This window comes from Pristiophorus japonicus, chromosome 13 (genome assembly GCF_044704955.1).
Source record: "Pristiophorus japonicus isolate sPriJap1 chromosome 13, sPriJap1.hap1, whole genome shotgun sequence".
Taxonomy (NCBI): Eukaryota; Metazoa; Chordata; class Chondrichthyes; family Pristiophoridae; genus Pristiophorus; species Pristiophorus japonicus.
Window position 1 is genome coordinate 148,813,527 of NC_091989.1, and position 12,199 is coordinate 148,825,725.

General features: G+C 43.2%; 1 protein-coding gene across 1 annotated transcript in view; it reads right to left on the reverse strand.

Moving 5' to 3' along the window:
* The window catches only part of zcchc14 (zinc finger, CCHC domain containing 14), a 150,149-nt gene that overhangs the window by 117,914 nt on the left and 20,036 nt on the right, over window positions 1–12,199 (reverse strand). Inside the window, exon 2 of the mRNA XM_070898109.1 lies at window positions 3,331–3,442. Within this exon, the coding sequence (XP_070754210.1) occupies window positions 3,331–3,442 (112 nt within the window). The remainder of the gene's footprint in view (window positions 1–3,330; window positions 3,443–12,199) is intronic.

Below are 12,199 nucleotides of genomic sequence, written 5' to 3' on the forward strand. Positions count from 1 at the left end.
TGCAGGGTAGCGATAGGGGTAATGATATCCAGAGTGTGACAGGAAGGGACAGAGCGTATAAGTATAAGAGTGCATCAGAAAGTGGAATCAGAGTAGGGAAAAATGGTAAAATGACTAAATTAAAAGTTCTTTATCAGAATGCACATAGCATTTGTAACAAGATAGATGAATTTACAGCACAAATAGAAATAAATTGGTCTGATCTGATAGCCATTACAGAGATGTGGGTTGCAAGGTCACCAAGGCTGGGAACTGAATATTCAAGGGTATTTGATATTTCGAAAGGATAGGCAGAAAGGAAAAGGAGGTGGGGTAACTCTGTTAATAAAGGATGAGATCAGTGCAGTAGTGAGAAATTATATTGGCTCAGAAGATCAAGATGTAGAATCAGTTTGGCTGGAGATAAGAAATAATAAGGGAAAGAAGTCACTGATGGGAGTAGACTCCCTAACAATAGCTACACTGTAGCACAGAATATAGATCAAGAAATAATGGAGGCTTGTATGAAAGATATCGAAATAATCATGGATGATTTTAATCTTCATATTGATTGGACAAATCAAATTGGCAAAGGTAGCCTTGAGGAAGAGTTCATAGAGTGTATTCGGGATGGTTTCTTAGAATAATACGTTGTGGAACCAACCAGGGAGCAGACTATTTTAGATCCGATAATCTGTAATGAGATTGGATTAATTAATGATTTCATAGTAAAGGATCCTCTTGGGAAGAGTGATCATAACATGGTAGAATTTCAATTTAGTTTGAGGGTGAGAAAGCTAAGTCTCAAACTAGTGTCCTGAACTTAAATAAAGGCAATTAGATTAAAGGGTAAGACGGTAGATTGGCAGTGGCAAACATTTAAGGAGATATTTCATAACTCTTCACAAAGATATATTCCACTGAGGAAAATAAGACTATATGGGAAGTGTAATGTATGTACATAAGGTCTGCCCACCAACAAGGGGCATTACTGTTGGAGGTCCTAGGGTCATGGGTACACTCATGCTGGGCCCGGTATATAACCTGAACTTCACCTTTGTATCTTCACTTCTGGAAGCCATTAAAGACTGATCAGGTTACACCTAGTCACTGGCCAACAGTACGGAGTTCATTGTATCATTTCATACACCACAACTGGCAACGAGGAAAATACGAACCCACGCAAAAGTATGGCGAGCACAGCATGATCGAGTACTGTTGGAATTCTCGAGAGATTCAATGAGGGAGAGGATTGGGGAGATTTCACAGGTCGTCTTGACTAGTATTTCGTGGCAAACGACCTAAACAAAGACAAGGATGCAGAGAAGCTGAGGGCAGTTCTTCTCACCGTCTGTGGCCCCACGATCTAGGCACTCATCAAGAATCTGCTCTCACTCACTCTTCCTACAGAAAAGGAGTACAAAGAACTGTGTGCTCTAGTTCAGGAGCATCTTAAACCCACAGAAGAAATCCTCATATCCAGATATCGCTTCTATATGTACGTTCGTCCAGAAGGCCAAGACGTAGCGGCATTTGTTCCCGACCTGAGACGTCTTGCAGGGCCTTGTAAATTTGGGCCTGCATTGGAAGATATGCTGCGTGACTTTTTCGGGATCAGGGTCAACCACGAGGCGATCTTAAGTAAGCTGCTGGCCGCGGAGATGCCGGACCTCAGCAAGGTCATCACCATCACCCAGGCTTGCACACAGAAAAGCATGAAGCAGATATCATGACAAAACAGGAACTCCACGGCAAGTACTGTGTACAAAATTGTATCGACGGTAGAGCTGCACATGGCAGGGCCTACTCGACTGTGTCTGCAAGACCAGGAGCCGCTCAAAGTTCACCATCGAGGGCCTACTCGACTGCGTATGCGAGAACGGGAGCCGCTCAAAGTTCGCCATCGGGGACCTACTCGATTGCGAATGTGAGAACGGGAGCTGCTCAAAGACCGCCATCGGGCGCAAATCCGAGCTCAACGTGTTGGCGTTGTGGGGGCAATCACCGACTCCATCAATGTTGCTTCAGGCAATATGTATGCAGAGGGTGTGCGAAGACAGGGCATCTTCAGTGGACGTGTCCACAGCAGAGCAAGCGAGCTGCGACACACCACGTGGATGATGATCAATTCAGCGTACATAAGAACATAAGAATTAGGAACAGGAGTAGGCCATCTAGCCCTTTGAGCCTGCTCTGCCATTCAATAAGATCATGGCTGATCTGGCCGTGGACTCAGCTCCACTTACCCACCCTCTCCCCGTAACTCTTAATTCCCGTGGACCTGGCGATGCAGCCCAAGGCATTTGAGAGTTCTGAGGAGAAAGCATATAGCGTACGTGCGTTCCTAACAAAGAGCCAACCAATAATGATGGAGGTAAAATTACTAACCAAGAGCCAACCGATAGTGCAGGGATCGGTGCTGGGTCCCCAACTATTTACAATCTATATTAATGACTTGGATGAAGGGACCGAGTGTAATGCAGCCACATTTGCTGATGATACAAAGATAGGTGGGATAGCAAGTTGTGTGGAGGACGCAAAGAATCTGCAAAGGGATATAGGTAGGCTAAGTGAGTGGGCAAAAATCTGGCAGATGCCAAGTATAATGTGGGAAAATGTGAGGTTATCCACTTTAGTAGGAAAAATAAAAAAGCAAATTATTATTTAAATGGGGAAGAGATTACAAAATGCTGAGGTACAGCGGGATCTGGGGGTCCTTGTACATGAAACACAAAAAGTTAGCATGCAGGTACAGCAAGTAATTAGGAAGGAAAATGGAATGTTGGCCTTTATTGCAAGGGGGATGCAGTATAAAAGTAGGGAAGTCCTGCTACAACTGTACAGGGTATTGGTGAGACCACACCTCGAGTACTGTGTACAGTTTTGGTCTCCTTATTCAAGAAGGGATATACTTGCATTGGAAGCAGTTCAGAGAAGGTTCATGAGGTTGATTCCTAAGATGAGGGGTTGTCTTATGAAGAACGGTTGAGCCTATATTCATTGGAGTTTAGAAGAATGAGAGGGGATCTTATTGAAACATACAAGATTCTGAAGGGGCTTGACAGGGTAGATGCAGAGAGGATGTTTTCCCTCATGGGGGAAATCTAGAACTAGGGGGCATAATTTCAGAATAAGGGGTCGCCCATTTAAAACGGAAATGAGGAGGAATTTGTTCTCAGGCTCAAGGGGCCAAATGGCCTATTCCTGCTCCTATTTCTTATGTTTGTTGCAAATATAATAAACATTTATTCTGCATCCGATAATTTGTAGGTTACAATCAGTATAAAATCTTTGACTGCTCTAAGTGACAGAATCACACATTAGGTAAGATTTTAGCAAGTTACAACTTACTTTTTGAATGCTTGCCTGAAGGCCGTTTTTGGGAGGATTTGTCACAGGAATGTGCTGATGTCTGTAATGCATTCTCCAAACAGTGTACACCACTTTCAGCTTTGTGTATTACCTTTAAAATCAAAGAAAAACATTGTTTCCTTAAAAGTTGAACAAACATTTTATGATCTTACAACTAATTACGCAAGTCTTTGACAAATATTAATCATCCATAACTCATGCAAATTTCAAGTTTTATTAAGCCTTTGGCACAAAGTCATCAAGTGGTCATAAAAAAGTTCTCCGGCATATCTGCTGCATCAAAAATTAAGTAATTACGACTTCCCTCAACAGTTCGCTGCATGAAAGCATTGCCAAATTTAGTTCTAAACCATATGAACGAGATATTCACAGGTTCAATTCCCAGTCTGTGCTGAGTCAGTTGATCTTACTTGGGGCAGCAGTTAGGGTGCCATAACTAACTTTAGCACCCCTCGCAAGGATAAAAATAGAAGTCAAAATGCCCTTTCCTAATAATTATCCAGTGACCCGTGCATGTGTGTGGACATTAGGTGAGAACATGGTCTGGTTATGCTTGTTGCCCTTCCTGATCGAATAACATACTAACACTCACAATCAAGGATCATAAAGAATTGCCACAATACTGAAGTGCTAACAATACTCTCAAAACTGTACTGCAGCAAGAATCATCACCTTGCAGAGGAGGGGAGACAATGCAGCACTTAATTTCAGTTAACAATGAAATTATTATTGCTGCCTTTCCAATAATTGAGATAATTAATGCAATAGGAAGAAATTCCATTCCTTGGCAGGTAAAGAACCCAACAATATAGTGACAAGGAAAGATCTTTCAACACAAACACTTTGCTCTTTCACCCTGATCCTAATTGCTTATCTTTCATGTTTTTCAAGCACCAACCTACATCCTTGTATTCCTTCTTGTATGAGAGTCTGATCTGGTTCACCTTTGAATGTTTCAACAGAGTCAATATTTCCTGCAAAAGGTGGCAATTTATTCTGCAATTCAAGTGTTCAGTGAGCAAGTAATTATTTAAGTTTAATTTCTGGCTTCTTTAGCTTACAGTCACATCCTATGGTTCTCCTGTCCTGATATTGCACAATGTTTACCTTAATATCCACCTTATCGTTTTGACTTCATAAATATAAGAACTTTCACCAAATATCACTCTTCCTAATCAAATCAGATTTGTCTCCCTTCAAACCAAAAAAAATTGAAATACAGAATTATCTTTATTGCTACAACTGTGTACAGTATACACATGGTGTAATGTAATCCTTTATGGAATTTTACCACTTGCTTGCACTTCTTTTCGAAGAATCTACTTTCTGCCTTTGCAACCATTTCTTACTTTGGCGATGCTGGCAATGTTTTATTAACCACTTCATTTAGATATTTTTTGACTAAATATTGAAATTGATACAATCTTCCCATAATCTATTATATGTTAAAAATGTTGAGTGGTCGCAAGATTCTTGCGATACTGCACCTGTAGGTGGGATTGTGAACATAACAGAGTATGGCCTGGATTTTGCCATCAGCAGCGAAGGAACAGAACTTGTCCTTCACCTCACTGACAACTGCCCACAAAGTTTTTGTGGGCTTTACAGCGGAGACTTGCTCTAATCTGTCATCTGATTCAGCGCTTCGCCCTCTACAGGGCATCTGTGAGCAGGAAAATAACAGCATGGCTCTTCAATCAGCAGAGTCTAAGTCAGGAAGTATAAATTAGATTTAAATAATGTACAGAAAGCAGAATAAAGATTGGGAACGACAGATGGGATTAAGAGAGAGAAAAAGTAAAAATAAAAAATAAAAATGTTTTAAATCTCCAACACTAATTAACTTCTGAGAGAATGAGACTCCACACTTGTAAAGTTAAATTTTCAGGGCCGGAGAGGTTGTTTGGGAGTATTATCATGCCATTAAAAATTCACTTACTCCAGAATGCACCAGCCCTAACATTTTCTGCTGCCTTTAGTGAGAAACTAGAGGGCAAGTATCTCGAGTTCATGCATTTTAGCGGCGAGGACTGTAACAATGTACCCTGTGGAGGTATCTCTGACAGCAACTTTTCGATTTCCGCGTTTAACTGCACACGTGTGGACGCTGGAAGTTGCTGACCAATTTACCCAGTTATAACGGTGAGCACTGTTAGCCTCACCGTTATTATCTACATAAAATCTGGCCCTATGTAATAACTGATTACAATGGGGTAAAACATAACATTATGTGACAGCCCCTCACACAAGTCTCAGAAATTGCAGTTTCTTAAGGAAAAAGAAAAATGACATACCCAGCCCCCCAAGATGTGTCCAATCAAGCAGAACATAACTGTAAAATATTAAAGTGTGAAGAAAATATCTGCCTGTGCAAAGTATGGAACGTGAGATCAAGCAATGCTGACCGACTAAATTCAATTAGCAGATTGCACAGATAAAAAGTTCCATTATGAAAAAAGCAGCATATGTTAACTGAAATTGCAAGAATTTTTTTTACTGCTTTCAAACGATTCTCATTCTCTAAAAAGAAAATCACGCCACAAGAATTGCTCTTGAATACTATCAACACCATGCCATTCAAGAGGGAAGCAGACGAAGCACGCATGTGAATCACCGGAATGAAGAGTTCAAAGATGCTGAGAAGCACAAAGCCAAGCCAACAATCAACAGACACTTGGAAAAATGGTAGGTAAGCAACAGCGACAACCATGAAGAAAAAAATGCCAGAAAAACACCCCTAACCCAAGCGACTGAACAAAGAATGTCAACACATTCAGAAGTCTACCCCCATTCAGCATAAGTCACTCCACAGCCGAAGCTGAAATCTGGCAAGCAGCTCCCAACCAGTGTCCAAACGTACTGGTTAGCAGGAACCTATTCAGTGAATATTGCCTTACTTCCTTCACTCTACTAAGCAGATATTGGTTCCCGACCCAACCCCATTAATGAGCAGACATTTTCGACAACACCGACCACCTCAAACATCCCTCAGAGATTGTTCCCCCTCTGCACCGAGCAGAAATAGTGTGAAGCACCCACCCTCATTGAATAGATAGCCTAAACAACCACATCCCCCACTGAACAGCAATTATTCCCTCCCTCACTGAGCACAGATCATCAACACCACCAGGCCCCTCACCCAGCACCGATCAGGATAACACCCCCTTAATTTAGCAGAAATTCAGCCATGAACTCATTGAATGGCGGTGCAGGCTCAAAGGGCCGAATGGCCTACTCTAGCACTTATTTTCTATGTTTCTATGTTTAAATCCTCACCTCCATTGAAGGCAAACCTCACATTATCTGCTCCCTACTCAGGGCAGAAGTCCTTCCACACCCGCAATGCTGTGAGGGAAAACCTGGCATCTCACCCGTCCTGACTGAAGACAAAGCAGATCTTACCTCACTCACCCCACTCCTCCCTAACATAAATTGACCTTTCCTCAAATCAGAACAAATCCTTCCCATTGCTGAGGTGAAACTTGCCCCCTCCAACCCCACTTGGAACATATTCAGCCCTATTCCTGCCCCAGTGAATAATAACTCACCACTCCACTCAATAACAAGCAAGTTCCCCACCACCCCTCCCCCCATGCACTAAGAAACAACTTGTGCCTCTCCTAGCCCCATACCCAGATACATATTCACCTTTCTCTTAAAAAGGGAAGATCATACTTCACCAACATTACTGAATTCTTTGAAGAAGTAACAGAAAAGGTGGCAGTAGAAGTAATATATTTAGATTTTCAAAAGGCCTTCGATAATCATCAGCAAAGTGATGGAAGGTGTTGTCAACAGTGTTATCAAGCGGCACTTACTCACCAATAACCTGCTCACCGATGCTCAATTTGGGTTCCACTAGGACCACTCGGTTCCAGATCTCATTACAGCCTTGATCCAAACATGGACAAAAGAGCTGAATTCTAGAGATGAGGGGAGAGTGACTCCCCTTGACATCACGGTAGCATTTGACCGAGTGTGGCATCAAGGAGGCCTAGTAAAATTGAAGTCAATAGGAATCAAGGGGAAAACTCTCCACTGGCTTGAGTCATACCTAGCACAAAGGAAGATGGTTGTGGTTGTTTGAGGTCAATTATCTCAGCCCCAGGACATTGCTGCAGGAGTTCCTCAGTGCAGTGTTCTAGGCCCAACCATCTTCAGCTGCTTCATCAATGACCTTTCCTCCATCAGAAGTCAGAAGTGGGGATGTTCGCTGATGATTGCACAGTGTTCAGTTCCATTCGCAACTCTTTAGAAAATGAAGCAGTCCATGCCCACATGCAGCAAGACCTAGATGACATTCAGGCTTGGGCTGGTAAGTGGAAAATAACATTCACGCCATACAAGTGCCACGCAATAACTATCTCCAACAAGCAACAAGTGAGAGTCTAACCAGCTCCCCTTGACATTCAATGGCATTACCATCGCCAAATCCCCCACCATCAACATCCTGGGGGGGGGTCACCATTGACAAGAAACTTAACTGGAATAGCCACATAAATAATGTGGCAACAAGAGCAATTGAGAGGCTGGATATTCTGCAGTGAGTGTCTCATCTCCTGACTCCCCAGAGCCTTTCCACCATCTACAAGGCACAAGTCAGAAGTGTGATGCAATGCTCTCCACTTGCCTGGATGAGTGCACCTCCAACAATACTCAAGAAGCTCGACAGCATCCAGGCCAAAGCAGCCCGTTTGTTTGGCACCCCATCCACCACCTTCAACATTCACTTCCTCCACTACACTACACTGCACTGCACAGTGACTGCATTGTGTACCATCTACAAGATGCATTGCAGCAACTCACCAAGGTTTCTTTGGCAGCACCTCCCAAACCAGTGACCTCTATCACCTAGAAGAACAAGGGCAACAGGCGCTTGAGAACACCATTACCTCCAAGTTCCCCTCCAAGTTACACATTATCCTGACTTAGAAATATATCGTCGCTCCTTCATCGTCGCTGGGTCAAAATCCTGGAACTCCCTCCTTCCTCACAAGGACTGCAGCGGTTCAAGAAGGTGGCTCACCAGCACCTTCTCAAGGGCAATTAGGAATGGGCAATAAATGCTGAAAAAAAAACATCTCGGCAATAGTGGACAATCAAGGGTCTAGCGAAAATGAGGAACTGAAATAAATTATTATTACCCTGTAGTAAAAAAATAGTACTGGAGAAATTAATGGGAATGAAAGCCGATAAATCCCCTGGGCCTGATGGCCTACTTCCTAGGGTTTTGAAAGAGGTGGCGATAGAGATAGTGGATGCATTGGTTGTCATCTGCTAAAATTCCATAGATTCTAGAACGGTTTCCGCAGATTGGAAGGTAACTAATGTAACTCCGCTATTTAAGAAAGGAGGGAGAGAGAAAACAGGGAACTATAACCTGACATCAGTAGCAGGGGAAATGCCAGAATCTATTATTAAAGGACATGGTAACAGGGCACTTAGAAAATAATAATAGGATTGGGCAGAGTCAACACAGATTTATGAAAGGAAAATCATGTTTGACAAATCTATTGTTTTTTTTTGAAGTTCTAACTAGTAGAATAGATAAGGGGAGGGGACCAGTGGAAGTGGTGTATTTGGATTTTCAGAAGGCATTCAATAAGGTGCCACACAAGAGGTTATTGAACAAAATTAGGCCTCATGGGATTGGGGGTAATATACGAACATGGATTGAGGATTGATTAACAGACAGAAAACAAAGAGTCGGAATAAACGGGTCATTTTCAGGTTAGCAGACTGTAACTAGTGAGGTACCGCAAGGATCAGTGTTTGGGCCTCAGCTATTCACAATCTATATCAATGATTTGGATGAGGGGACCGAATGTAATATATCCAAATTTGCTGATGATACAAAGCTAGGTGGGAATGTAAGTTGTGAGGTGGATGCAAAGAGACTTCAAGGGGATATAGATATGCTAAGTGAGTGGGCAAGAACATGGCAATTGGAATATAATGTGGAGAAATGTGAAGTTATCCACTTTGGTAGGTATAATAGAAAAGTAGGGTATTTTTTTTAAATGGTGAGAGATTGGGAAATGTTGCTGTTCAGAGGGGCCTGGATGCCCTTGTACATGAATCACTGAAAGTTAATATGCAGGTACAGCAAACAATTAAGAAAGCAAATGGTATGTTGGCCTTTATTACAACAGGATTTGAGTACAAGAGTAAAGATGTCTTACTGCAATTATATAGGGCACTGGTGAGACCGCAGCTGGAGCATTGTGTACAGTTTTGGTCTCCTTACTTGAGGAAGGATATACTTGCCATTGAGAGAGTGCAACGAAGATTCACCAGACTGATTCCTGGGATGGGGGTGGGGGGGGTTTGCGGGGGGGATTGTCCTATATTCTCTAGAGTTTAGAAGAATGAGAGGTGATCTCATTGAAACATACAAAATTCTTACAGGGCTTGACAGGGTAGATGCAGGGAGGATGTTTCCCCTGGCTGGGGAGTTGAGAACCAGGGGTCACTGTCTTAGAATAAGGGGTCAGCCATTTAGGACTGAATTGAGGAGAAATTTCTTCACTCAGAGGGTGGTGAATCTTTGGAATTCTCAACACCAGAGGGCTGTGGATGCTCAGTTGTTGAGTATATTCAAGACAGAGATAGATAGATTTTTGAATATTAAGCGAATCAAGGGGATCGTGCAGGAAAGTGGAGTTGAGATAGAAGATCAGCCGTGATCTTATTGAATGGTGGAGCAGGCTCGAGGAGCCGAATAGCCTACTCCTGCTCCTAATTCTTATGTTCTTATAATAGACTCATGACTAAGGTCTGAACATGTGGAGTCAGGAGACAAGTAGCAGAATGGATAGAAAGCTGGCTACAAAACAGAAAACAGAGAGTAGGGGTTAATGGTAGTTACTCAGACTGGCTACGGTTGGGATGTGGTGTTCCACAGGGATCGGTGCTAGGACCACTGTGGTTCACCATTTACATAAATGATTTGGACTTGGGGATTCAGAAGTACAATTTCAAAAGTTGCGGACGATACCAAATTGAGGGGTGTAGTTAGTACAGAGGAAGACTGCGACAAAATACAGGAAGACATTAATAAACTTGCAGAGTGTAATTAACAAATTAATTTCAATATAGATAAGTGTGTGGTACATTTTGGTAGGCTGATAAAGAGGCCATATACACCTTGTACAATGGGGTAGAGCAGCAGAAAGATCTCGGGGTACAGATACACAAATCACTAAACGTAGCGATGCAGATTAATAAGGCCATAAAAAAAGCAAACAAAGCACTGGGATTCATTTCCAGAGGTATAGAAATGAAAAGCAGAGAAGTTACATTAAACTTGCATAGAACCTTGGTTAGACCACACTTGGCGTACCATAAACAGTTGTGGTCTCCACATTAGAAAAAGGATATTAGGGCTTGGAGAAGGTGCAAACATGATTTATTAGAAAGATACCAGAACTGAGAGATTATACATATTAGGAAAGATTGAACAGGTTGGAGGTCTTTTCACTAGAAAACAGAAGACTGAGGAGTGCCCTGATAGAGATCTTTAAGATTATGAAAGGGTTTGATAGGGTAAATGTAGAGAAGATATTTCCACTTGTGGGCGAGACCAGAACTAGGGGCCATAAATATAAGATAATCACTAATAAATCCAATAGGGAATTCAGGAGGAACTTCTTCACCCGGAGAGTGGTTAGAATGTGAAACTTGCTACCACACGGAATAATTAAGGTGACTGGCATAGATGTATTGAAGGGGAAGCTAGATAAACACATGAGGGAAAAAGGAATAGGAGAATATGTTGATGGGGTTAGATGAAGACGGGTGGGAGGAGGCTCATGTCGAGCATAAACATGGGCATGAACCTGTTGGGCCAAATGGCCTGTTTCTGTGCTGTAAATACTGTAATACTATGGGCCCAAGTTTGCCGCGACACTTAGAACGACGCATCTCCGTGAGCTGCGCCGACTTTCTGGAACAAAAAGTGCGCCTAAAACTTACCGAGGAATTCTCCCCGTTCCTTGGGAAGTCTTCAGCCTTGGCGTAGCGCACCACATCCAGTGGAGGGCGGAGCCAGGTCCCGGCGCTCCTCCACACATGCGCGCTAGAGTGTATGCGCATGTGCAGTAGCTCCTAGCCCCTGAATCTCTGCAGGCTGTGTGGGAGGGGTCCGAAGCATGCCGCCCCATCCCTGGCCGAATGGGCTCCTGGAGCGGGTAACTGACTATGCGGAGGAGAAGGAGATCCTGAGCTCGGACCTGGAGACGGCAATGTCCGTCATCGGAGACAGGAGATCCCAGGAACAGAAAGCCAAACAAGAAAGGGAGAAGGAAAAGTGACCATCAAGAAGGAAGATGTCGAACTCATTATGAGCGAGATGGAGATTTCTCAAAGGGCAGCAGAGCATGGTCTCCGGGAGCATCTGGGAAATGTCATTGAAGCCTTGATTGCTCTCAGTGACTGAGGCCATCGAGTGTTCCTTGGGATTGTCTCGGAGATGTTCGGGGGAGCGGGGTTAGCAGGAAAGCAAAGAGGTTGGGGGCAAGATGCGAGTAGGATGGGACCTGGGTAGGCTCGTCTGTTTAACGCTGCCCGCTGTTTGGGGGCAGGATTGGGGCGGTCTCTATGAAGTGAATGCTTTGCTTGTGCAAAAGTTTCTCGTTGTGCCCCGGCAATGAATCCTGAAGATGGGCGCAGCCTTCCAAACGGAAATGATTGAAAGGACTCACAACTTGAAACAATAAAATCCAAGCTCACTGAATCAAAAAAAAGGAATTCCCATGGTGTTGCCCAGGTGCATTTTGTTACTGGGAACAAGATCCTCAGGATACTGAAGTCCAAGGGACTGGCTCTAGACCTTCCAGCGGATTTGTAC